The following is a 26,818-nucleotide window of genomic DNA, read 5'->3' as shown; positions in this document are numbered from 1 at the left end:
CCACAAGGCTGCGAAGTTAGTCAATCCCCTTTTGTATTTAATCCAGTGTCCAGATCAGACCTAGGACCAAATTCACCACAGGTATCACTGAATTCAGCCCCTAGTTTGCTGCATGCTCCATTTGAGCCACAGGGATAGAGGGCAACTTTACAGCAATCACTTTTGATTAAAAAAGAAAAAGAAGCCAACTTAAAACTTGATTAGCCCTTAAATACTTCGATCCTAGTCGTTGCGCCAATGGGGGGGAGGGGGGGAACAATGGTCACTTAAATACTACTCTAGTTAGTCCACCTGGTAACCCCTAAGAGGCATATGACTCTCCGCTCTGGTGACAAATGGCCCAGCATGGCAAACAGCAAGTGGGGGGTTGATTCTACTGGCTTCTGAAAATACGCATCACAGCCAGAAAGGTTCTATGCGGTTTTTAAAAGATATTGCACCTGAATCCAAGAGATCTGTGGAATGGGTCCATCCCAGATGGCATTTACATGGATGCTATATCCTTCAGAGCAAGCACGGCCATCGCCACAACAAAATTCAAGAGAGTTTTCTTTCCACTTAGTTTAAAATCTCTTTGATACATAGGCTTCTTGAACTTGGTTCCCGTGACAGGAGTTTTTGCATAGAGTCAGCCTGGAGAAAGGCCTCTGTGGGCTTGTCTTGACTGAAATCAAACGAAAGACTGAAAAATAAAGCTACAGACTTGTGGACCTACCAAAGAACTCGCATAGCATGCAGGGAGGAAGATGTTGGGGGCATGGCCAGAGCATATAGCACTCTACCCCTCCTGAACTGGTATAGATTAGAGCAACCCCTAGGCTGCTTTAATTATCCTGGGGGCACAAATCTGTTCTAAAAACCAGGGAGCCATAAATGGCACTGTCCGCTACTGCATATAGCAGAAAGTTTTTGAATAAGTGTTAAAAGCCCCAGCATGCCAAGGGTAAGAGGCACATTCAGCAGAGGTAATACATTTAAAGCTAGAGGGGGTCAAAAAAAATTCTGATAGAAAAGTTTTCTTTCGGAAAGTGCTGATCTGACAAAAATCAAAATGTTTTGCATGAACATCTCAATTTCGTCAACATTTTCAACAAAAAATTATCAAAATGTTCCGTTTTGATACGGTTGGAGTGGTTCATTTTGATACAGTGTCTCCGCTAACCGGTGTGCCAGGCTGCCAGGCCCCTCTGGGTTGTTTCACTCACAATAGACACAGTCCATTTCTTTTCCCCATGTGGATCTTTAATCTTTAGAGTCTCAGCATCGCAGACACAGTACAGGCAGGCATCAAGAGAAGCCTTCCACCCAACTTTCTCTACCACACCCAGCTCATTCTCTGTTCTCCCCACTTACTTCCTGTTCCTGCCAATTATATATCTTCCCTTATTGAGCTAATTACCTCATTAGCCCAAGTATCAACAATCTCCACATAACAGGTTAATTGCCTGCAATCGTCTCTGTTAGCAGCTATCTAAGTGACTAGGATACTACAAAAAGAAAAGGAGGACTTGTGGCACCTTAGAGACTAACTAATTCATTTGAGCATAAGCTTTTGTGAGCTACAGCTCACTTCATCGGATGCATTCAGTGGAAAATACAGTGGGGAGATTTATATACACAGATAATTCATGTTCTCTGTGTATATAAATCTCCTCACTGTATTTTCCACCGAATGCATCCGATGAAGTGAGCTGTAGCTCACAAAATCTTATGCTCAAATAAATTGGTTCGTCTCTAAGGTGCCACTAGGACTCCTTTTCTTTTTGCGGATACAGACTGACACGGCTGTTACTCTGAAACCTAGGATACAGCTACCATTCTGTCACATACAGTCAAAGTATTTCATTTTGTACATAATATTACATATAATATTTAATTTATTGTAAATAATATGAGATTAAATTGATAAAGTCAAAATGAAACTCTTCGCCCTTTAGCTAAATGAAACATTCCAAGAAGGTTGTTTCAATACTTCCAAAATGACATTTTTCTAAATTTTCATTTCAAAGGGAAAATTTGAAACTTCAATTTTTTTTTTGATTCGGGACAAAAAGGAAATTTCTAAATGTCAGAATTTTCCATGGAACAGAAATTCTGAGTTTCAACCATCTCTATTTAAAATCCATCCTTTCTTTTCAGATTGCCTGAAGTCAGACGGGTGGCTCCTGCTTCATTGAGTCTCCCAGCATGCATTGTGCAGGTGATGCAATAACTTCCACAGAGCCCCAGTCGAATACGAACCTGGCATATACAGGGATAATCCAATCACTTATTTATACTGTGCTCATCTCCTCTCTCTCACAAGTGATAAATTACTTCTCTTTCTTTAAGCACGGCTAATTAGTTATATGCTACAAATTCACTTCTTGTAATGGGCTGGCTTACTCCTACTCAGGACCAAGATCAACTGCCCAGCTTTAAAGGAAATGCGACACTTAGTGTAAAATGACCTGGTACATGAAAACGACACCAAGGTCTAATCAATTAAAATCAGGTCATGATTCAGTCTCAGATCCCGGCTGCATTTTTATTATTTAACAGTAAAACCTCAAAAGGAAACAACTGAAGAAACGGAAGAGGCAATCTGCAAGAAGTAATAAAAAGAAAGAAAGTATTATGGTCAACTGTTATGTTTCACGGCATACACACAAAGAAGTTAGATAAAAATATGAAATACTCTTGTTGGAAGGTTGCAACATAACACGACTCTCTTCCTTAGAATTCAGACTGATAAGAACAAGAACCCACAAGCATAGACCAAGCAGGCTGTTCCACACAAGAGAGAGACACAACTCAACACACCTTATTCTAGCTAGAGTCTGCTGAACTGACTCAGACGCATCCTTGCTTCCCTGCAGAGCCCCTCACCATGCAAGCAGGATCAGGAAAGCCCTTACAAATTAAAGTGACAGCTTACAATTCCAGCACAGTTTTCAAATATTCCACACCAACTGTTTCAAATTTAGGAGCCTAAACGTAATCAGGTAGGGCCCCACAATTGGAGCTAGATTTCCAAAAGAACACAAATCCCGTCTAGACACCTAAATAAAGCTATTCATTGTATGAAAAATTCTACTATTATGACTTTTTGTCCTGGTTTGGGATGAAAACAAATTTTGAAATACCAGAATTTCCCACGAGACAGAAATTCTGATATTGGATCAGCTCTCGTATAAACAGAAAGGGGAACAGGCCAGTTTACACTCATTATTCACACTGGGCAAAAAGTTCAAGCATCATAAATGCTGAACAATTGCAATACAATGGTTACAATAATTTAACAATAGATTAAGGCGTGATTACTAGGGCTAGTTGAAAATTTTCCATCTACTTTTTTTTGATGGGACATTGGGTTTTCAACTCAACTAACAGTTTTGCATAAAGTGTCTGCTTTCCTCAAAAAAATTCAGTTTTTCATTGGGACACTGGCCATTTTGACAAGTATCAGGGGGTAGCCGTGTTCGTCTGTATCCACAAAAACAACAAGGAGTCCGGTGGCACCTTAAAGACTAACCGATTTATTTGGGCATAAGCTTTCATGGGTAAAAAACCCCACTTCTTCAGGTGCATTCAGATGACCATTTTGAAACATTTGGGGGGGGGGGTCGGTTTCAACAAAAAGTTATAATTTTCTGCCAAAAGTTTTGATGACACATTTTTTGCTTTGAATCAAACTTTTCAAGGGGCGGGGGGGAGGGACATTTTTCAAACACTTCTCATCATTAGTAAGACCGGGAAATAATTATTTTAATGTAAGATTTTAATCCTGACTTTAAAATGACGAACAGGTTGTGGTGATGCTCAGTTGCATAAAATTTGCAATGAAAGACCGCTGCCATTTGGAACAATTTCTCTCTCCTGCTATAAATACTTTCCGATGAGCTAGATCTTTTAAAAATCAATGCAATCGCTCTCACAAAGTGTCTGGAGGTACAATAGGCAATTCTCAGAAAGAATCCTGGCTGATGAAGGGAAATGTTTATGAATTATTCCAGAACCAATAAAGCTGGTCTAAACAGGGACTTTCTCCTGAGTGACCTCAGGCTTTCCCAGATCTGAGAGGAACTCAATAAATCATCCTCTTTATCCATAGGAAGCTAATAAAAGAGGACTGAATCGAAACTGGATGCAAGCAGCGTGTGAGGATAAATCCATTAAAGATTAGATACTACAGTAATGGAGGCCAGATAAGTACGTTCGATTCCTTGGTCACTGTCAGTCTGGTTTTAGATCTGGAAATCTAAGTGCTCGGTTCCCAGTCACCTTGGTATAGAATGCCTGGTGTATGATACAGAGAAGACACTGGCTAGTGATTTATTCTTAGCAATGTACCAGAATCAGAGATCCATGCTGATGTTTTTTTAAAGACTTAGCAGCCGTCTTGGTTACTACTGGACATAAGATGAAGTAGATTCTACTGCAAATTCTGGAAGGTGTAGATGGGACTCTGCTTGCTTCCTAGAGAAATCCCAGAGGGCAACAACTGGCATTTTTTCATCCACCATGAAGGGTCTATTGTCCCAGCATTTCACAGTGTTCTATTGTCACTTGTCACTATGCAGTTCTCTGTCCCTCATCTAACCTTGACAATGTCCCACCCATGCTACCCTAGTGTCATGTTGAGACAGGTATCAGGCTCAGTCCAGATTAAGATGGCAGTGATGTTAATTAAGGGAAGCAACCACAGAATATGGCAGGATTAGGGCCCACTCCCATGACTGAAGGGTGTGGCCATAATTTGCCAAAAAGGGTCACAATCTTGGAGGAGGAGGGTGGACTAGAGAGTCAAGGTGGTCCATTGGACAGTGCACTGGACTGGGAGCCAGGAGACATGGACTCTGCTCCCAACTCTGCTGATGTCCTGCTGTGTGATGTTGGGGAAGTCACCACCTGTTTCCCCTCCCACCCCTTGTCTGTCCTGTCTAAGTTCTGCAGGAAAAGGACAGTCTCTTGCTATGTGGATGCACAGTGCTTAGTATAATGGGATTCTGATCTCAGGGCTTCCAGGTGCTACTTTAATACAAACAATAAATAATATTAAGTGACCACATGCAGCAAACTTAGAGGCCGTTAAAAAAAAGTAGCCCTAAAAGTGGATGCACGCTCTTCTGAGCAGACTTTTGAATAGGTTATGATTGGTTATTATATTGAGGGATTTAGCAATCTAATAAAGCTGCAATATTATGACCTTTGCAACAACACAACCTATTCAGAAATCTATTATCCTGCCTCCACTTCCTGACAGATGCAAACAGTTTTTGTCATCCTCCCTTGATCTCCCTTGGATATCTTCAGTTTGTGTAATTCTCTCTCAGGCTGTATGGCTGAGAATTCAGACTCCCTCAGCAGGCGTCCAGGACTCGAAGCCTTGATTCTTAGAGCTAAGTAAGCCGGTCTTTGAACAGCAGTCAGCCAGGGAATTTGCTATTATCCAAACAGAACAGATTTTTCTAGCTTTTTGGCTCTGTGCCTGCTACTTTCACAAGTTTGTCATCCTTCTGATTCCCTAAAATAAACATTTGATGCAGAAGTTTCCATAAAACAGAATATTAAACTTGCCTAACCCTTTGGAAAATACCAGAGTGCAGCTGATCCTATTAACTCTTTAAGCAGCTTTAGTTTGGTTTCATAAGTTGCTAGCCAAAATTTTTTCACCCAGGAGTGCCTAAGCTAGGCTTCCGAATTCACAGTTGGCCATCTAAATACAAGTAGCCTTATTTTCAAAAGTTCTCAGCACCCACAAATCCAGCCGAAGCCCCTGGAGTTTGCCAATGCTCCACACCTCTGAAAATCAGGCCGTCTTTATCTAGCTGCCTGCGTATGAATTTAGGAGCCTAATTTCAAGCACTCGGTTTTGAAAACATTGCCCGTTCTATCCAGTCATATGCAACACCCTGCACTAGATGTAGAAAAATGCTGAATCTCAACCACTATCGCTAATCAAATTAAAAACGAGGCTTCTCTCTCAAGCACCGTGTTGCAATGCCTTTGGATGCTCACTGCTGCAGCGTAGTTTGTCTGTCTAGTGTAAAGCTGCCGGACAGTTGCTATAATCATCCGATGAAGTGAGCTGTAGCTCGCGAAAGCTCATGCTCAAATAAATTGGTTAGTCTCTAAGGTGCCCCAAGTCCTCCTGTATCCGCAAAAAGAAAAGGAGGACTTGTGGCACCTTAGAGACTAACCAATTTATTTGAGCATCAGCTTTCGTGAGCTACAGCTCACTTCGTCGGATGCATGGCTATGAAGTGAGCTGTAGCTCACGAAAGCTCATGCTCAAATAAATTGGTTAGTCTCTAAGGTGCCACAAGTCCTCCTTTTCTTTTTGCGAATACAAACTAACACGGCTGCTCCTCTGAAACTTATCATCTTTGGATATCCTTGTTGCACGGTTCAGTTATCACGCTGTGGCAGGCTCAGAGAACCACAATGGCTGACTGCTGTTCCCTGTTGGAATGACCTTTTCCAACCTGTGTTGCAAGGCCAGAGTTGCCTTAACAGCTGGCGGGTATGCCCAGCTTTTCTTCATCAAACGTCTTCTTTTGCCCAGGAGGCCAGTTACAGTAGCAGCTCTACTGGGCCTTTTCTAACAGAATGGACAACACGACGTGTAACCTTCAATTAAACCATATACCTACGTGGACAAATGAAAGTGACTTGAACAGCAGCCTGACTTGCTGGGTCACATGGATAACTTCAGCAATCAACAGGCAGAGAAGAAAGCAAAGAAACCATTAGAGAAGAATTAATTGATATTCCAGCTTGGCCATCTGGGAGGATGGAACCACTTCTCTCACTTACACACCATCAAAAGCTTTCAGGGAAAAGAAAAAAAAAAGAGCAGGATCAATTAAATAAGGAAAGAGTTTATCAGGAAATCTGCCCCAACATCAACCAGTGATGTGACGTGCGAAGACTGTTATTGAATAAGGATATTATGGTCGTGCTCTGGGGTGGTCCCCAGTCCTGATCTGCTAGGCACGATACAGACATAGCAAAGTTTCCTGCTCCAAACAATTTATAATCTAAGAACAGAGGCTATTCTGCCCCACTCAGTAAAACGCATGGGAAAGATAAACTAAGCTGACAATGTTCCAACTGTCCATTCCCACAGGCCATCTTCTGTGTTACTGAAAACTTTCAAAAACCTTGAGGAAGGAGCACAATTTTAAGGATTAGAGCACCAAATGAGGAACTCGAGATACCTAATTTCTTTCCTGGCTCTGCCACTGCACTGCTGTGGGCAAGTCACTTTCATAGAATCATAGAATATCAGGGTTGGAAGGGACCTCAGGAGGTCATCTAGTCCAACCCCCTGCTCAAAGCAGGACCAATCCCCAATTAAATCATTCCAGCCAGGGCTTTGTCAAGCCTGACCTTAAAAACTTCTAAGGAAGGAGATTCTACCACACCTCCCTAGGTAACGCATTCCAGTGTTTCACCACCCTCCTAGTGAAGAAGTTTTTCCTAATATCCAACCTAAACCTCCCCCACTGCAACTTGAGACCATTACTCCTTGTCCTGTCCTCTTCTACCACTGAGAATAGTCTAGAACCATCCTCTCTGGAACCACCTCTCAGGTAGTTGAAAGCAGCTATCAAATTCCCTCTCATTCTTCTCTTCTGCAGACTAAACAATCCCAGTTCCCTCAGCCTCTCCTCATAAGTCATGTGTTCCAGACCCCTAATCATTTTTGTTGCCCTTCGCTGGACTCTTTCCAATTTATCCACATCCTTCTTGTAGTGTGGGGCCCAAAACTGGACACAGTACTCCAGATGAGGCCTCACCAATGTCAAATAGAGGGGGACGATCACATCCCTCGATCTGCTCGCTATGCCCCTACTTATACATCCCAAAATGCCATTGGCCTTCTTGGCAACAAGGGCACACTGCTGACTCATATCCAGCTTCTCGTCCACTGTCACCCCTAGGTCCTTTTCCGCAGAACTGCTGCCTAGCCATTTGGTCCCTAGTCTGTAGCTTTACTTATCTGTGCCTCAGTTTCCCATTATCAGTAGTACTGAAAGTGCTTTACGAAGGAGGTCAGCATCATTACATTCATTTTACACATGGGGAAAATGAGGCAAGGGAAAGGGAAGGGACTCACCCAGCAGCAGAGCCAGGAACAGAACCCAGGGCTTCTAAGATCTAGTCTATGTCTCCATCCACTAGACCACACCACTTAATGTACTAATGGTGGGTGCTTAGATACTGCAGTGATGAGGGCAGTATAAGAAGCTGTGTAGAAAAGAATTCAGGCAAAGGACTGTCTTTTATTATGTGTTTGTACAAGCGCGGGCACAATGGAGCCCCGATCCTAGTTGGGGGAAATAAAGTAATATAAATAACTCCTAATAGAAGAGATATTAATTCAGGTTTTGGTATAGCCAATACTGAGAAAAGAGAGATCCTGTCTCAAAAAAAACCCCGACATTTATACAGAATAACAAGAATCCAACTCATTTCAAAGCAACTGCTAGTGCCAGCATCCCCTTCTTGGCGGGATACATACTCTTTCCATTTTCTAAAATTGTACCTGCAGTCGAGGCACCGCCGATAAGCCCCCAAGCCAACCCACCAGCCACTGCATCAAATAATATTCCCAACAGCAGCAGGCTTTCAGACCCTTTCCTTCAAGGATGAGTTTCATTTCTCCAAACCAAAGGAGTTCAAGATAAACCAGGATCTACCTCCTACAGGAACCAACCCACTCCCTACAGACCTCACCCTCTAACTGAGCTCAGGCTGCCCTTTATATCTCCCAGCATGCCTAGTTCTGAGTCACATGCTCCCATCACATGACCTCTAGACTCATTCTCTTTATGGGAAATGTAGTCTGCTCAGGGGACCCTGGCCAATAGCGGAGAATAAGGGCATGAGTCACCCAGACTACAGTTCCCATGTGGCACCATAATGGCATTTCCAAATTGAAATTTTGGGAGGTTTCAGATGTTCCGTTTTTCAACTAAGAGTCCATTTTTTCTACAGAAAAAACAAAACTTGAAAAATTGTTTTGTCCAAAACCCGATTTTCCACAAAAAACAGTTTCAATGGAAACATTTCAACTAATCCTCATTTTCACCCATTGTCTTTCTATATGGTTGCACAATACAATGACCCCTGTGTCATTATTCTTATTACTAATTTTGTGTATTCCAATAGTGCCTATGAGCCCACATCATGGACCAAGATGCCATTGCGCCAGGTGCTGTACAAAGACAGAGCACAAAGACAGTCCCTGCCCCATGAGTGTTGCAATCTATCATGTCACTGCTGTTGATGCTGCCAGAAGCAGCTGCTAATTAGATTTTATTTTCTTACTGATCACTTTGCCAAATGCAAAGTTATAAAACCACAGCACCACTTTCTTTTTAAGGCCACTGCTTAGGAGTTACATCTCAGAACTTGGAGGACAAATTCGATGCAAAAACCAAAGATGCATGTGATCCGTTTCTGCATTCTGTAGGTTGGATCGGCTGTGCCTGCTCGCTGAATACAAAGGCGCAGATGACACTGGTGGGCCCGGTTGCAGGAAAAAAATGGACGAGCATGTACAGTATTCGCATATGGTGATCCAGTGTATTCCTGGGGAATCACTCAGTTATCCACAGCCCAGCTAAATGCCCAACTCGTGTTTCACCACCTACTTGATCATGGTCATCAGAGGTACTAAGAATCAGAAAAAGCTGATTCATGTCTAGGAGCTATGTATCCTCCTCTTTCTCCCGTGTATAATCTGCAACCTTTAGTTAGCGTTTCTCAAGAATGCCCCAAAGTTAGAGAAGAGGACTGGGAGTCAGGACTCCTGGGACTCAATTTATCAGTTCTGGCTGGCTGCTTTGTTCGAGCCTTCAGGCTGCATGAAGCGAGGCCCTGTCTATATTGTGGTTTTGTGTTTGGTTCCTTGCTTGGTATAGTTACAGTAGTAGAACTCGCCCTGGGAGATAAGGCTCCGGTATGCTGTGACCACTGCCTATCGTATGCTGACCAATCCTGTCTCATTGTTTCCTTGTACTCCCCTGTCTGTCGGTATCCATCTGTTGATCTCTTCGCTCATATCTACGCTGTAAGCTCTTTGGGCAGGGAATGTCTTTTGTTCTGTCTTTGCACAGCACCTAGCGCAAGGGGGTCCTGGTCCCATGACTCGAACTCCGAGGCACCACAGTCATACAAATAATAATAACAGATACACAGCAACTGTGTAAATCAGTGTTTTCCCCAGTGCAACTTACTGGGGGAAGTTTCAGTCCCATTTGTACTGGTGTAATGCGTTTGCGTTAGGCGTTTGCACTGGTGTAAAGGCAACAGTGTCAGAGGGCTTATTTTGAATCTACCAGGGGCTAGAGCCATTAGGCTAGAGGCCTTTAATACTTGAGTCATGGTACACCTGGTATTAAGCGTGTATAGCAAGGATGGAGGGATGCCCACACAGGGGAAAATGACCCTGTGGTTAGAGTATTTGCCTAGAACTTAAGAAGCCTAGGTTCAAGTCCCTACTCTGCTAGAGACCTTTGGCATGTCCTTCAGCCTCTCCGCCCCTCAGTTGCTCATTTGGTATATAACAGGCACTTCACAATCTCATAGGAGTATTGTGAGGATAAATACATTAAATGTTCAAGGTAATACAGTAGAACCTCAGAGTTACAAACACCTTGGGAATGGAGGTGGTTCGTAACTTTGAACAAAACGGTCGGGTGGTTCTTTCAAAAGTTTACCACTGAACATTGACTTAATACAGCTTTGAAACTTTACTCAGAAGAAGAAAAATGCTGCTGTCCCTTGATTTTTGTGCTGCATTTGCCTTTTTTTCCCTCTCTCTCTCGTCTCTGCGGCTGCATGATTGCGTACTTCCGGTTCTAAACAAGATGTGTGGTTGACTGGTCAGGTGGTGACTCTGGTGTTCAGAAATCTGAGGTGCTACTGTATGTTATTAGGGTGATGGGGATATATAAGGCCCTCAGATACAATTAGCACGTATGTGAACCAGTTGAGTAGGGATGATTACTTTGAGGTCCTGGCAGAAAGGTGCTTTCTACAGCAAGTGCAGAGCACAGTGTAATCCTCATCTGTCCAAATCCACACTTGTCCACGCCTCCCTTTCTAATCCATTATCTCTTCTACTCTAGTCGCTTGATTCCTGATCATTCTCGCCCCCAGGCATCAAGAGCTGGCCAGTGATTTTTCAGCACTGCATTTTTCCCATCCGACAATGCCGGTTTGTCAAAACCAAAAGGGTGGGTGTGAAAGGGCCAGTCCTGATTAATTTTTTCAGCCTGAAAAAAAACCTGTGAAAAAGTAAGTTTCAAAATTGTTCAGACATTTTGTTTCGGCATGTTCCAAATGAAAACGTTCCCCATTTTCTGGGTCGAAATGACTTTTTTTTTTTTGGCGCTGAAATTTAAGCTAATTACAGCCCCCACAAATTGATTCAAAATGGTGGCCATCAAAACAAACTTTTCAAACTGATCCAAATGAAATCTTTTGATGGACCCAAGCAATTCCTCCTCCCCCCGCCCGAGATTTTCAGTCCGCAAAAAATTTCGACTTTCTGTCCTGATGTGAGACAGGCAAATTTTTGCAAACTTGAAAAATGCTGCACAACAGGAAAGCCATTTTCCGCTCATTTCTACCTCAAACTGAGCCAGACTACATAGAAGAGCAAGGAGGCCTAAGGTGACACCCTACTCTGTTTCAAGAGCTGCCACCCTTGCATGTCACAATACACTGGGCTCGGGAAGAGCAGCTGCCCCTGACTGCAATTCACCCTCATGCACAGATGAATGGGAAGCTGGCAAACTTTGGCTCTCTCCCTTCCAGCGCACTGAGCTGGCGAACAGGGGGAAGTAGACTGCACCAGGAAGAGGGTCACGATTCAGTCCCTTCCTGGGGCACTGCAGCGCCGCACTGCCCATTACTCAGGGCAGACTGCAAAGTACCAGACTTAGCCCATGTTTGGTTCTGTCCAAGTAGATGGTTAATAGTAACAATAATGCGGTGGAGTCCACCACATTATTATTACTATTAACCAGAACGAATGTGTTCTTCATGCTGCGCTTTGGCCCATTAATGGCCTTTTTGCGATCCCATGAGTAGATACCTCTTAAAAAGGTAGAGGATCAAATTGTTAAGCATATCATCCTAGGAGCTGTAAACATATCTTGCAAGCTAGCCTGTTTGCAAGTTGAACTGGAGCCAGCTGTAAGGTCCTTCTTAGACCTTTCAAGCAAAAATCACATTTCCAGGCAGTGAGGATGTGTAATAGACATCCAAGTGAGAAATGATGAGATACAACAAGAGCCGTCGGAATGGGGGCTGTTGGTCACTTTCAGGGTCTCTGTATTTATTTTCAACATACGTAGCCCGTTATTGAAAACAATGAATTCAGCCATTGACGAGACCGAGGGGGATGGAGAGATGTAGAAAAATGGGGTTACAATCCACCAAAAAAAAAAAAGACAAACAGTTTGAAACTGAGTGTCATTTCCTTATTCCTGCTTTTTTTATTTATTTATTTGGTTATTTTCACTCACCACAGATGTCCTCCCTTGCTAATCTATCTGCTACCTGTTTATTCTGCTAACCCCTGGACCACTTCCCTGCTTTAATGACGATTGATGAAATTAAGGGCTGGATTCTGTGCCTTGTTCGGCACTTCAGCACAAAGCAAAGACAAAGATTTGGCTGTCCTTCTGTAGGCAAGAATCTCCAGGTGGTGCAGAACTAGCAAAGTGCACTCAGCAGCCTCTTCATCCCAGACCATGAGACATCCCCGGAGGAAAGGTGGCATGGGCAGAGGGGCTCTTTGGGGCAGGGATTGTCTACTACCCTGAGTTAGTACAGCACCTAGCACAATGGAGCCCCTGTTTTCAGACAGCCCTTAGGTGATACTGTAATAAACATGATCTCTGCACCCCATGCTCCACAGCTACTGGAGGGGACTGTTGGGCCAGGCAGACCCCAGGATTGGCGAGCGTAAAAGTAGCTTAAAACGAGTCCCTGTCCCAGTCCTGTCCTCAGTACCCTTTGCCTGGCCTAGCAAATGGCCTCAGGTTACTTTTCTGATACTCACGGAGAGTTGGGGAAAAACCAGTCACAAGATGTGAAAAATGAAACTGATTCACAGATGATTATAATGGGGGGAAGCAAACAGGACATTTGTAACCGAAACTACTATAAGCAGGACTAAATCCCTAGCTCGGGGAAGGGAAAAGGAAAACAGACTCCTTGTTACTGTGTATAGGGGTAAACATCACTTATTTTGTGTAACCCAAGCAAATGCAGTGGATGAACTGTCCATGCTAAAGTACACAATACTGCGAGCTGAAGGATGCTTCTCCGCCTTTTAAGGGTGAGGCAAGCGGCGTCTTTAGTTTTTGCATTTGTAGGCTGGTATTGTTTGTTCAAGGTTTTCCCTTCTGCTCCTGCTCTGGAATTTTTATCTGCCTTTATCGCCTTTGCAGTGGTAAGTCAGGACTTCGGCTGATGTGTGTTAAGGTGACCAGAGGCTCACAAACACAGCGGCTTGCACGTTAAAAACTGTCACTTCATTATACATTGGGAGGAATAGAATCACAGATGCGTAGTGCTGGAAGGGACCTCAGGAGGTCATCTCATCCATCCCCCATGCTGAGAAAGGACCAGTAGACCTAGACCATCCTTGACTGGAGTTTGGCCACCGGTTCTTAAAAACCTCCAGTGATGGGGATTCCACAACCTCCCTCGAGAACCTGTTCCACCCCGACACTATCCTTACAGTTAGGAAGTTTTTCCTACTTTTCTGAATCCTCCCTCCCTCCCTGTTCTACTCTGGGCAGGACATGGTGAACGATGGTGTCAGCAGAGTCGTGGCACTAAGCAACAGCACCGGGGCTCAGAAGAGCTGGCTTGTATTTGCTGGCTCAGCCACCGTCTGACCTTGACCAGATTAGTTCACCTATCCGTGCTTCTGTTTCCCCTCTCACTGTTTGTCTATTCAGGCTGCAAGTTCTACAGGGCAGGGTCTGTTTCTTACTATGCATCTGTACGTTGCCTAGTGATCCAAGGCCTTTGGGTGCTACCGTAACACAAATAAATCACAAGGATATTGAGTTGTTATTATAAAGCCAACAGCTGCTATATTCCCACCCCTCCAATATACATCACTAAAAACCTGATAACTAACAGGAAAATCTGGTGGGTATTAGGTGCCAAACTCCCCTAAGCTGCTTTGAAAATCCCACCTATAATATCGTTAAGATACAAGGGAAAAAACAAGCTTATTGAAAATCTACGTCTCCCATTCTCTCTTCCTCCATCCTCCCTCACGCATGTGCCCACACACACACATTGTGCAAGAGAGAAATAAGACAGCAGTGATCTGTCAATCGTTATAGTAAACTGCAATTTCAGGGAGTCTGAGTCCTCTGCCTCCCCCACACCCCACTCCCAGCTGACATTGAGCATGCAGCGTGCAATCCTTCCGCCTGTTGTCCATACCGGACTGTCTCTTTGTGTTGTGGAAGCTCATTCAGCATTTGCCCATATGCCTCCCAAAAACTCAGCCTCTGTATGTAAAGCCACCAGTTTAGTGACAAAGGGAAGCCAGGTGCCAACTGGGGAGAGTGTTTGGATTCCACTCGGCGGCTTCAAAAGGGCGTGGGGGGAATAAATGGGTTCTTCTTATATCTCCGGGTACATCGTACACCCCAAAGGTCAGTGCACCCAAACAGTTCTACACTGTTGGGGCTAGGGCTGGGCCCATCGGATTCCCCTGGGGCATTGTCTGTGCATTGCTCCCACCCCACCCCCAGAGGTAAGTGGGTTTGGATGGTTCTCAGCTCTCAGGGGTGGGGGGACTGTTCTCCCCTTACCTCTGAGGGGCAGTAGCTATGTAACCCCCCCTCCCAAGGTGAGGGCATCTGGACTGCTCTCTGCAGGGGGGCAGGAGTAAGGGGAGCGGTGGGAGTCAGTCTCCCCTTAACCCCAGGGGCAGTAGCTATGCATATCTCCCCCCCCCCCCCCGCGATGATTTCATCGGGACAGCTCTCTGCAAAGGGAAAGGGGGAATTTAGTCTCCCCTTTCAACCAGGAGCAGTAGCTGCGTATCCCCCCCCCCGCAAGCCCCCCAAGGCGAGAGCATCTGGACAGCTCTGTGCGGTAGAGAAGGGGTGGGCTGTGGGCAGGGAGGGGAAGGGAGGAGGGATTTGTGGACAGCTCCCTGCAGATGGGGGCAGGGAAGGGCGGGAGGGATTTGGTCTCCCCTTATTTCCCAGGGGGAGTAACTGCGTCTATCCCCCTTCTCCAAGGTGAGCGCATCTGGAGAGCTCCCTACAGACAGGGAGAGGCGAGGAGGAGGCGGGGGGACTGGGGGGCTGGAACAATTGGTATAATGGGGGTGCTGAAAGCCACTGAATCAAACTGTAAACCCTGTCTATAGTGGAATCTATTTCAAGCCAAGGGGTGCTCCAGCACCTATGGGAGGGGGTTTGGACTCCCCTTACCGCCACAGGGGCTGTAGCTATGTACCCCCCACCCCAAGATAAGTGCATCTGGACAGTTGTCTGCATAGGGGGGAGACAGAAAGGGAATTTGGTCTCCCCTTAACACCCCCCCACCCCGCGCCGCCACGGGGCAGTTGCTTTGTATATCCCCCACCCCGCAAGGTGAGCGCACCTGGACAGCTCCCTGCAACGGGGGCTGCGCGCCGGGAGGGGAGCGGGGGGGACGGGGTCTCCCCTTAGCCGCCTCAGCAGTAGCTGTGCACCCCCCCCCTCTGCAAGCTCCCCACTCCGGAGCCAGACCCCCTCCCCTCCTGCAAGCCCCCCACTCCGGAGCCAGACCTCCTCTCCTCCTGCAAGCCCCCCACTCCGGAGTCAGACCCCCTCCCCTCCTGCAAACCCCGCACTCCGGAGTCAGACCCCCTCCCCTCCTGCAAGCCCCCCACTCCGGAGTCAGACCCCCTCCCCTCCTGCAAGCCCCCCACTCCGGAGCCAGACCTCCTCTCCTCCTGCAAGCCCCCCACTCCGGAGCCAGACCCCCTCTCCTCCTGCAAGCCCCCCACTCCGGAGCCAGACCCCCTCTCCTCCTGCAAGCCCCCCACTCCGGAGCCAGACCCCCTCTCCTCCTGCAAGCCCCCCACTCCGGAGCCAGACCCCCTCTCCTCCTGCAAGCCCCCCACTCCGGAGCCAGACCCCCTCTCCTCCTGCAAGCCCCCCACTCCGGAGTCAGACCCCCTCTCCTCCTGCAAGCCCCCCACTCCGGAGTCAGACCCCCCCCCCGCTCCAGCGCTAGGAAATGGCTCTGCCGCAGTGGGCAGCAGCCGCAGCTCCCCGGCTCGGCTCGCAAGCTGGGCTCGGCCCCTGGCGCCGGGCTGGGGACCGGCCCCCGCCCCATCCCCGCGGCGGCGGCGGCGGCGGCCCCGGCCCGGTACCTGGTAGCTCAGGACGATGCCGTCCGGCTCGTTGCTCCCCGCGGGCATGGCTGGGGCAGGCGGCTGCGCCGCGCCGAGCTCCGCTGCGCCAGCTCCGCCCCCCCCCCGCGGCTCTCCCGGCCCGGCCCGGCCCGGCCCCCAGCGCCTGCGGGGCGGGCAGCTCCCCGGAGCCCAGCCACCGCCGGCCGCTGCCTCCCGTCCGGCTCCCGGCGCCCCGGCAGCCAATCCCGGCCCGGCGAGCGGCCGCGGGGGGGCGGGGTGCAGCGGGGGACAGAGGAGAGGTGGGGTTCGGGGAGGGGAGCGCTGGGGGTGGCAGGGGGAGGGGCGAGATGGGGATGCAGGGGGAGGGGCGCAGGGGGAGGGGCACAGGGGGAGCGGAGAGGTGAGAGGTGCAAGGGGGGGGGACAGGTGGAGGGTGTGGGGGAGGGGAGAGGTGGGGTTCGGGGGGGAGGGGGGACAGGGGAGGGGAGCGCTGGGGGTGGCAGGGGGAGTGGCGAGATGGGGATGCAGGGGGAGGGGCACAGGGGGAGGTGAGAGGTGCAAGGGGGGACAGGTGGAGGGTGTGGGGGAGGGGAGAGGTGGGGTTCGGGGGGGAGGGGGGACAGGGGAGGGGAGCGCTGGGGGTGGCAGGGGGAGTGGCGAGATGGGGATGCAGGGGGAGGGGCACAGGGGGAGCGGAGAGGTGGGAGATGCAAGGGGGGGACAGGTGGAGGGTGTGGGGGAGGGGAGAGGTGGGGTTTCAGGGGGAGGGGAGCGCTGGGGGTGTCAGGGGGAGTGGAGAGATGGGGAAGCAGGGGGAGGGGCACAGGGGGAGCGGAGAGGTGAGAGGTGCAAGGGGGGGACAGGTGGAGGGTGTGGGGGAGGGGAGAGGTGGGGTTTCAGGGGGAGGGGAGCGCTGGGGGTGGCAGGGGGAGTGGAGAGATGGGGATGCAGGGGGAGGGGCACGGGGGAGCGGAGAGGTGGGAGATGCAAGGGGAGGGGACAGGTGGAGGGTGTGGGGGAGGGGAGAGGTGGGGTTTCAGGGGGAGGGGAGCGCTGGGGTGGCAGGGGGAGTGGAGAGATGTGGATGTAGGGGAGGAGGCAGGGGGAGTGGAGAGGTGGGAGATGCAAGGGGAGGGGACAGGTGGGGATTATGGGGGAGGGGAGAGGTGGGGTATGGGGTGGGAGGCAGGGGGAGGGGAGCGCTGGGGGTTGCAGGGGGAGTGGAGAGATGGGGTTGCAGGGGAGGAGGCAGGGGGAGTGGAGAGATGGGGATGCAGGGGGAGGGGTACAGGGAAGGGGAGAGATGAGGTTGCAGGGGGAGGGGGTACAGGGGAGATGAGAGGTGGGGGTTCAGGGGAAGGGGTACAGGGAAGGGGAGATGTGGGATTGTTAGGGAGGGGTACAAGGGGTTAGGATGTGGGTGTTGGGGATATAGGGGAGAGGGTATGGAGGAGGTGGGAGATGCAAGGGGAGGGGAAAAGAGGCAGTTATGGGGTAAAAGAGAGATGGGGCTGCAGGGGGCCAAAAGGGGGAGGGGAGAGGTGGGAATGCAAGGGGAGGGGGTACGGGGAGGAGAAAGTGGGGGTTGCACAGGGAAGGGGGTACAAGGGGAGGGGATATGGGGGTTGGGGGAGAGGGGAGAGGGTATGATGGAGGCGGTACAGGGGAGGGGAGAGATGGGGGCTAAGGGGGAGGGTGAAAAGGAGGAGAGAGTGGTGGGGATTGCTGGGGGAATGGGTACAAGGGGTGGGGATGTGGGTGTTGGGGATATAGGGAAGAGGGTATGGAGGAGAGGGAGGTTGCAGTGGACGGGAGTTCACATGGAAAGGAGAGGTGGGGTATAGTGATATAGGGAAGGAGTGGGATTGCAGGGGGAGGGAAGAAATGGCGGTTGCAGGGGGAGGGGTACAGGGGAGAGAAGAGGTGGGGTTGCCGGGGGAGGAGGTACAAGGGGAGAGGATGTGGGGGCTGTGAATATAGGGGAGAGGGTATGGCGGAGGAATATGTGGGGGAGGGGGAGGTTGCAGGGGAAGGGAGAGGTGGGGTGGGGTGGGGTGGGGTGTTATGGGGATTGGTGGGAGTTGAGGGGAGAGGGGAGATGTGGGGTTGCTGGGGGAGGGGTACAAGGGGAGGGATGTGGGTGTTGGGGATATAGGGGAGAGGGTATGGAGGAGGGGATAAGGGGGAGGTTGTAGGGGAGGAGAATACACGGGGGGAAGAGGTGGGGTATGGTGATATAGGGGAGGAATGCAGTTGCAGGGGGTGGGGAGGAGTGGGGGTTGCAGAGGGAAGGGTACAGGGGAGCGGGTACAAGGGGAGAAGATGTGAGGTTTGGGGATAAAGGGGAGAGAGTATGGGGGAGATGGTACAGGGGTAGGCTGAAAAGAGGTGGGAGAGAGAGTAGAGACAAAGGTATGGGGGAAGGGGGGGTAGAGGAGATAGAGAGGTTGCGGGGGGAGGGATAAGGAGGAGGGGGATGGGGAAGGGGCTAATGGAAATATAAGGAGGCAATGGCAAATCAAGGAGGAGAGATGGGTGGAGAGGGGGGAAATGGGGGAGGAGAAAGAAATCCTGTTCTGGGTCCGAGATGGACGAGCAGGGGGATGTGTTAGGACGGGACAGTCAGGACAGGAGCGCCCCAAAGCTCTCTGCTAAAATTTTGCCTCCAAACTGGAAGGAGAGCCGAGGCACTTTCCCTGCCTCTGATGGAGTCCATGGCTTTCCTCCTGCCCGCCCCCAAGCTCCCCGTAATGCTAAACCCTACCTGCCGGAGAGTATTTTATTCCTTTATTTATTGACAAAGAGCAAATGCAAATGCTTTGCCTATGGAATGGACCAGATTGAACCAAAGGATGCAAATTTCCAGGTAACATTACCTGAGGGACGGAGATCAGGAGACACCCAGCCCTCCAAACTCCCCACACCTTCATATTGCATATGCTGACACCTGTGTTATCGTCAGTCCACTCAGTGTATTTTTTCAGGAGCAAAGGATAAGCATTTCCAGCACCTTGCAGCTTAGGAGAAATGCATTTGCCCAGCAGCACTGCCTCCTTCTTCTGCTAAGGAATAATTTATTTGCCAAAAAGTTGCTTGTTTTGGGGAACTGAAACTATAGAATCATAGAATATTAGAGTTGGAAGGCACCTCAGGAGGTCATCTAGTCCAACCCCCTGCTCAAAGCAGGACCACTCCCCAATTTCTGTCCTAGATCCCTAAATGGCCCCCTCAAGGATTGAACTCATAACCCAGGGTTTAGCAGGCCAATGCACAAACCACTGAACTATCCTTCCCTGCAAATTCAGGTCAGATCTGGCAGATAAATGCCAGATGATAAAAAATGTGGTAAAAAATGACATAGAACTTCATAGAACTTCATAGACTATCAGGGTTGGAAGGGACCTCAGGAGGTCATCTAGTCCAACCCCCTGCTCAAAGCAGGACCAATCCCCAATTTTTGCCGCAGATCCCTAAATGGCCCCCTCAAGGATTGAACTCACAACCCTGGGTTTAGCAGGCCAATGCTCAAACCACTTGTTGTGGCCTTTTATTTCAAAGTAACGTTTTGGTTTGCAGTTGATCTGGATTTCTTTTTAAAGAAAAAATTTAAAGGTTTAAAACCACCAGAAAAATGTAACTAAACGAAGCCAACAACCAACCAAAAATAGTTTGGGTCAAACACAGTGTTTTGTTTGACCCAAAGCAAATAATTTGGTTTGGTTGGTTGGTTGGTTGGTGTGTTTGTTGAGGAGAAAAACACAAAAATTTCAATTTCAGTGTGACCCAAAAATATTGTTTGTTTATATGTTTGTTTGTTTGTTTAAATTTTTCAGTTCAGCCAACAATCCCCTCCCCCCAAAAAAACAACAACTATTCACTCAGCTCTAATTGTAATTCAGATTCATACTCACAATTATTCATTTAGAATCTGCACCATCTCGTGTTAAAATTAATGGCCGTTGGCTCGAGCCTTGAGAAAAATCTAATGAAATATAGCTCCTCTGAATGCAGACATTGAGAGCAAAGTCTATTCTATGTAAACCACATGGCAACAAATTGTCTTTTTTAGAGATGTGAATCATAGAATGATAACTTATGAGTTTCTCTGATTCATGATGGTGTGGGGAATGGACCTATGCTCATGAAATCAAGAGAAAAACCATAAACTGATGTGTATGGGCCAGATGATTTTTATAATTTTGAAAACAGATTAATAGATTCTAAGGTCAGAAGGCACCACTTTGATCATAGAAACATTGAAATATAGGACTTGAAGTGACCTTGATAGGTCGCCTAGTCCAGTCCCCGGCACTGAGGCAGGACTTAAGTATTATCTAGCCCAGTGGATCTTAAGCAGGGGTACACATACCCCTGAGGGTATGCAATGGTCTTCAAGGGGGTACAACAACTCATCTAGATCTTTGCCTCGTTTTACAACAGGCGACATAAAAAGCACGAGCGAAGTCCGTACAAACTAAAATTTCTTACACACAATGACTTGTTTATATTGCTCTATATACTATACCCTGAAATGTATGTACAATATTTATATTCCAATTAATTTATTTTATAATTATACGGTAAAAATAAGAAAGGAAGCAATTTTTCAGTAGTAGTGTGCTGTGACACTTTTGTATTTGTACGTCTGATTTTGTAAGCAAGTAGTTTTTTAAGTGAGGTGAAACTTGGGGTCTGCAAAACAAACCAGACTCCTGAAAGGGATACAGTAGTCTACTGATCAAGACCATCCCTGAAAGGTGTTTCTCTAACCTGTTCTTTAAAAAACCTTCAGTGAGGGAGATTCCACAACCTCCCTAGGCAATTTGTTCCAAGTACTTAACTACCCTGACAGGAAGTTTTTCCTAATGTTTAACCTAAATCTCCCTTGCTGCAATTTAAGCCCATTGCTTCTTGTCCTATCCTCAGTGAAAAAGAACAATTTATCTATCTCCTCTTTATAGCAACCTTTTTACTTGCTTGAAGACTGTTATCATGTCCCCTTCAGTCTTCTCTTCTCCAGACTAAACAAACCCAATTTTGAGAGTCTTTCCACGTAGGTCATGTTTTCTAGCCATTTAATCATGATTTTTTTTCTCTCCGCTGGACTTGCTCCAATGTGTCCACACTTTTCCTGAAGTGTGGTGCCCAGAATTGGACACAGTACTCCAGATGAAGCTGTTTCAGTGCTGAGTAGAGTGAAAGAATAACATCTCGTGTCTTGCTTACAACACTCCTGCTAATACATCGCAGAATGATGTTTGCTTTTTTGCAACAGTGTTACATGGTTGACTGTCGCTTAATTGGTGATCCACTGTAACCCCAGATCCTTTTCTGCCCTACTGCTTCCTATGTGTTTAACAAAAAGAAAAGGAGTACTTGTGGCACCTTAGAGACTAACCAATTTATTTGAGCATAAGCTTTCATGAGCTACAGCTCACTTCATCAGATGCATACTGTGGAAAATACAGCAGATGTTTTTATACACACAGACCATGAAAAAATGGGTGTTTATCACTACAAAAGGTTTTCTCTCCCCCCACCCCACTCTCCTGCTGGTAATAGCTTATCTAAAGTGATCACTCTCCTTACAATGTGTATGATAATCAAGGTGGGCCATTTCCAGCACAAATCCAGGTTTTCTCCCCCACCCCCACCCCCACCTCACTCTCCTGTTGGTAATAGCTTATCTAAAGTGATCACTCTCCTTACAATGTGTATGATAATCAAGGTGGGCCATTTCCAGCACAAATCCAGGGTTTAACAAGAGCGTCTGAGGACAGTGGGGAGGGGGAGTAATAAACAAGGGGAAATAGGTTACTTTTTAGAATGAATCAACCATTCCCAGTCTCTATTCAAGCCTAAATTAATTGTATCCAATTTGCAAATTAATTCCAATTCAGCAGTCTCTCGTTGGAGTCTGTTTTCGAAGTTTTTTTGTTGAAGGATAGTCACTTTGAGATCAGAAATCGAGTGACCAGAGAGATTGAAGTGTTCTCCGACTGGTTTATGAATGTTATAATTCTTCACATCTGATTTGTGTCCATTTATTCTTTTACGTAGAGACTGTCCAGTTTGCCCAATGTATGGAGTGGAAATCTATCAACTGCATGAAAAAACTTGTACAGATACAGACAGACATCATCTTCCTTTCCAAATGCAAACAGATGGACATCGTACCAAAAGGACTGAAGGTAAAAATCCATTACAATCTACATACCACACAGACTATGCTGACAGCTTGTGCCACACGCTCTCAAAGAAACTGCGGAACCACCTGATCAACATCCTCTACAGCAAACAGGGAAAGATAAAGAATGAGCTCTCAAAACTGGATATTCTCATAACAAACCAACCTTCCACACAAACTTCCTCGTGGCTGGATTTTACTAAAACTAGACAAGCCATTTACAACGCACACTTTGCTTCTCTACAAAAGAAAAAGGACACTAAACTTTCTAAACTACTACATGCCACAAGGGGCCACAGCAATGGTTCCCTCACCCCACCCAGCAATATTGTTAACCTATCCAACTATACTCTTAGCCCAGCAGAAGCAGCTGTCCTATCTCGGGGCCTCTCCTTCTGCCCCTCCACCCCCACGAACATGATACAGTTCTGTGGTGACCTAGAATCCTATTTTCGACGTCTCCGACTCAAGGAATATTTCCAACACACCTCTGAACAACATACTAATCCACAGAGACCTCCCTACCAACACTACAAAAAGAAGGATTCTAGGTGGACTCCTCCTGAAGGTCGAGACAGCAGACTGGACTTCTACATAGAGTGCTTCTGCCGACGTGCACGGGCTGAAATTGTGGAAAAGCAGCATCACTTGCCCCACAACCTCAGCCGTGCAGAATACAATGCCATCCACAGCCTCAGAAACAACTCTGACATCATAATCAAAAAGGCTGACAAAGGAGGTGCTGTTGTCATCATGAATAGGTTGGAATATGAACAAGAGACTGCTCGGCAGCTCTCCAACACCCCTTTCTACAAGCCATTACCCTCTGATCCCACTGAGAGTTACCAAAAGAAACTACAGCATTTGCTCAAGAAACTCCCTGAAAAAGCACAAGATCAAATCCGCACAGACACACCCCTGGAACCCCGACCTGGGGTATTCTATCTACTACCCAAGATCCATAAACCTGGAAATCCTGGGCGCCCCATCATCTCAGGCATTGGCACCCTGACAGCAGGATTGTCTGGCTATGTAGACTCCCTCCTCAGGCCCTACGCTACCAGCACTCCCAGCTACCTTCGAGACACCACTGACTTCCTGAGGAAACTACAATCCATCGGTGATCTTCCTGATAACACCATCCTGGCCACTATGGATGTAGACGCCCTCTACACCAACATTCCACACAAAGATGGACTACAAGCCGTCAAGAACACTATTCCCGATAATGTCACGGCTAACCTGGTGGCTGAACTTTGTGACTTTGTCCTTACCCATAACTATTTTACATTTGGGGACAATGTATACCTTCAAATCAGCAGCACTGCTATGGGTACCCGCATGGCCCCACAGTATGCCAACATTTTTATGGCTGACTTAGAACAACGCTTCCTCAGCTCTTGTCCCGTAACGCCCCTATTCTACTTGCATTATATTGATGACATCTTCATCATCTGGACCCATAGAAAAGAAGCCCTTGAGAAATTCCACCATGATTTCAACAATTTTTAGCCAATGAGAATGCAGAGGCAGTCCGTATCTGATTGTTACTGCAAAATGAGCTTTTGTCTATGCAAAACCAAGAGGGGAAATTTCCACTCTCAGTTATGGGCATAACACTCATTGACTGTAATGGATTTACCACAGATTGATACCAGTGTCACTAACAGAGAACAGACTTTGGCCCATATTTGGTCACCATAACTTTATAATGAGTCCCAATTGCCCTGGTTCAGTTAATTTGTGGCAAAGACTCATGGAATATATTTATCAATTTTCCCCCCTCAGAAACAAAAATAAAATCATAAACCAGTGTTTAAATATGAGTCATATACACCAGCTATTAGGCAGTTACATTAGTACTTAGCCTTTGGCCTCTGAATGCACACAAGGTGTACTATTACGTTTGTGTCGTTTAAGGCCTCTCATGTGTTATCCCTAAATTAACAAACTCCCAGCTGATATCAGGAATAGGTCTGAGACAGTGCCATAATCAGGCATCATGCCTTTTCAGATGGATAGCAACTGTAGCAACCTGAAGAATTCATAGATTCTAAGACCAGACTTGGCCATTGTGATCATCTCTAGTCTGACCTCCTCCTCTATAACACAGGCCATAGATCTTCCCAAAAAGAATTCCTAGAGCATGTATATATAGGATATAATTCAGCCTACTGATTTGTATGAAAGCAGGAAAAAATGTTACTGTCATTAAAGGTTTGATCCTGCACTAGAAATCAATGGGTGGTTCTCCATGGACTTGAATGGGAGTCTAGGATCCACCCCTTAGGGAAGAAACTTAACTCAGATGGAATCTTAACAGATGCGATTATAATAAACAAAAAACAATTCCCCCCAACCCTGAGGGAATCTAGTCCCAGATGGAGCTCTGAGGAGCTACTTATTCTCCTTCTGTCTGCATTCTGCCACCCTCGCAAGCTTGGCAACCATCATTGGATTGAGGGGGACACAATTAAATACGTTTGATGGCCTTGGTCCATAGGGCCTGATTTAGCCAAGACCTTAAACACATGTGCTTTGCTGAACAGCGATGGGATTACCCAATCACTTGAGGGCTTGACTGAATCAGGGCCATATTCAGCAAGAGATCCTTGTTCATGTCACCAAAAAACACCAGATGTTTGAGACGTGACTGCAGGAGTGGACTGGCCCAGGATGTTTGAGATGCTGAAAGCATCCTAACCTGTTTAGTAAATAGTTACATTATTGTCTGATCCAAGTGACCAGTGGCCATTTCAAGGCACATCTTGTGAACCAACAAGGATATAAACCAGGTTGGTCAAAAATTTTCCTTTGAACCTTTTTTTACCGACAGAAAAATGGGCGTTTTGAGCGAACGAAAAATGTTGCATAAAGTGTCTGCGCTTCTTGAACATTTTTGACTTTTTGTTGGCAAGCTGAGAAAACAAACATTTTCAGCCCCCAAAAGAGCCCAACTCTTTTGAGCCTTTTTCAGCTGAATTTTTTTCATTTCTCATCAGAAAATTGGCAGAAAAATGAAAAACAAATTAAGTTTCACTTTGCTGCAGAAAAGTTGAAATTTTCCACTGCAAATTTCAATGTCAACTTTTTCTGGTTGATATTTTCTGTGTGTGTGTGTGTGGAGGGAAATAGCATTTTCTGGCCAGCTTTAACATAAATTATATGCTCCGGGAAAGCCGAGAATCTCACCTTCCCACTAAGACAAAGACCTGAGAAATGTATCCACAACAACATTCCCAGCTGGGTAGATGATTGCCAGGGAGCGGACATGCTCATTTCTGAGGGCAACAGTATCTATAATAAATTCTGTAGTAAAAATAAAACCTTACGGGGGCTATTGCACATCCTATGCAGCGTCTGAACTTGCGAACATCAGCCAACACATGCTTATTCAGAAGTGACACCGCATCCATTTCAGTGAGCTCAACACAGCCCACTAGACTGAGATGCCACCTACTCCCTCTGCAGTTCAGACAAACATGCTGAATTGAAGGTTATTTACCGAGCAAAGGAATTGTCATGCCAGTGAAAAGCACTAGATTAAAAAAAAAGTTTTTATGTCAGTGTGGACCATCTGCCTAGTTGGGGTGACTAATGGCTCCTTACAACATGACATTTAAAAATGCAACAAAGCATGATCAAAAAGTAAAGCTAGTTTTTATGGCACTTGGAAGGGGGGTTCGGCTGTGACTCAGTTAGGCAGGTGAGCATATGACTCACTATAAACCTGTGAGTAGTGCTGTTGAAGTCAATGAGGCTACTCACATGCTTAAAGTTAGGCACATGCTTAAGTAGCTTGCTGAATCAGAGACCCAGAAAGGAGAGAAATGTCCTGTTAGCACAGGGTCCAAAGATGCACTCAGTGCAATTACCCATATGGTGCCACCCCTCGCCAGTGCAATGCAGCCCCACACAGACACACACACACACTCAGACACAACACAAATGCTCCAAGCATGCCTCACTATTAGAGTATCATATACTATTACTTTATGTAAAAGAGATTGTCGATCAGCAATACACCGAAGACATGTTTAGTTCCTGAGAAAATGATGATTTAACTGGGAATTGGTCCTGCTTTGAGCAGGGGGTTGGACTAGATGACCTTCTGGGGTCCCTTCCAACCCTGATATTCTATGATTCTATGATTCTATGAAAATCCATCTGTACTTCATTATTATTTTTAATAAAATTTGCTACTCTGGCTTTCAAAGCAGAAAAGACCTCGCCTTTTCCTTCTG

At 46.9% G+C, this 26,818-nt stretch overlaps 2 protein-coding genes across 2 annotated transcripts in view; one reads left to right on the top strand and one right to left on the bottom strand.

Annotated features, from left to right (window-relative positions):
- SLC4A8 (solute carrier family 4 member 8) overlaps positions 1-16,533 on the bottom strand; it is a 72,998-nt gene extending 56,465 nt beyond the window's left edge. The window contains exon 1 of the mRNA XM_073318321.2: positions 16,406-16,533. Coding sequence (XP_073174422.1) covers positions 16,406-16,453 — 48 coding nt within the window. The 5' untranslated portion in view covers positions 16,454-16,533. The remainder of the gene's footprint in view (positions 1-16,405) is intronic.
- Positions 16,534-18,999: 2,466 nt separating this feature from the next.
- Positions 19,000-25,013, top strand: LOC144929578 (uncharacterized). Its single transcript, XM_078849533.1, has 2 exons — positions 19,000-19,253; positions 22,448-25,013. Exons 1-2 carry the CDS (start codon positions 19,213-19,215, stop codon positions 24,084-24,086), a joined length of 1,680 nt encoding a protein of 559 aa, XP_078705659.1. The 5' UTR covers positions 19,000-19,212; the 3' UTR covers positions 24,087-25,013.
- The last annotated feature ends 1,805 nt before the right edge of the window (positions 25,014-26,818 follow it).

This window comes from Lepidochelys kempii, chromosome 20 (genome assembly GCF_965140285.1).
Source record: "Lepidochelys kempii isolate rLepKem1 chromosome 20, rLepKem1.hap1, whole genome shotgun sequence".
In the NCBI taxonomy this organism is placed as follows: Eukaryota; Metazoa; Chordata; order Testudines; family Cheloniidae; genus Lepidochelys; species Lepidochelys kempii.
This window is presented reverse-complemented; position numbering and strand designations above follow the sequence as displayed.

What these genes read in the sequence shown, in the direction of transcription:
- LOC144929578 (XM_078849533.1), top strand. Translation starts at nt 19,213, where the DNA reads ATGGAATGGACCAGATTGAACCAAAGGATGCAAATTTCCAG. An exon ending in CAAAGGATGCAAATTTCCAG is followed by an intron (nt 19,254 to 22,447) that starts GTAACATTACCT and finishes TCTTTTACGTAG; the next exon opens with AGACTGTCCAGTTTGCCCAA.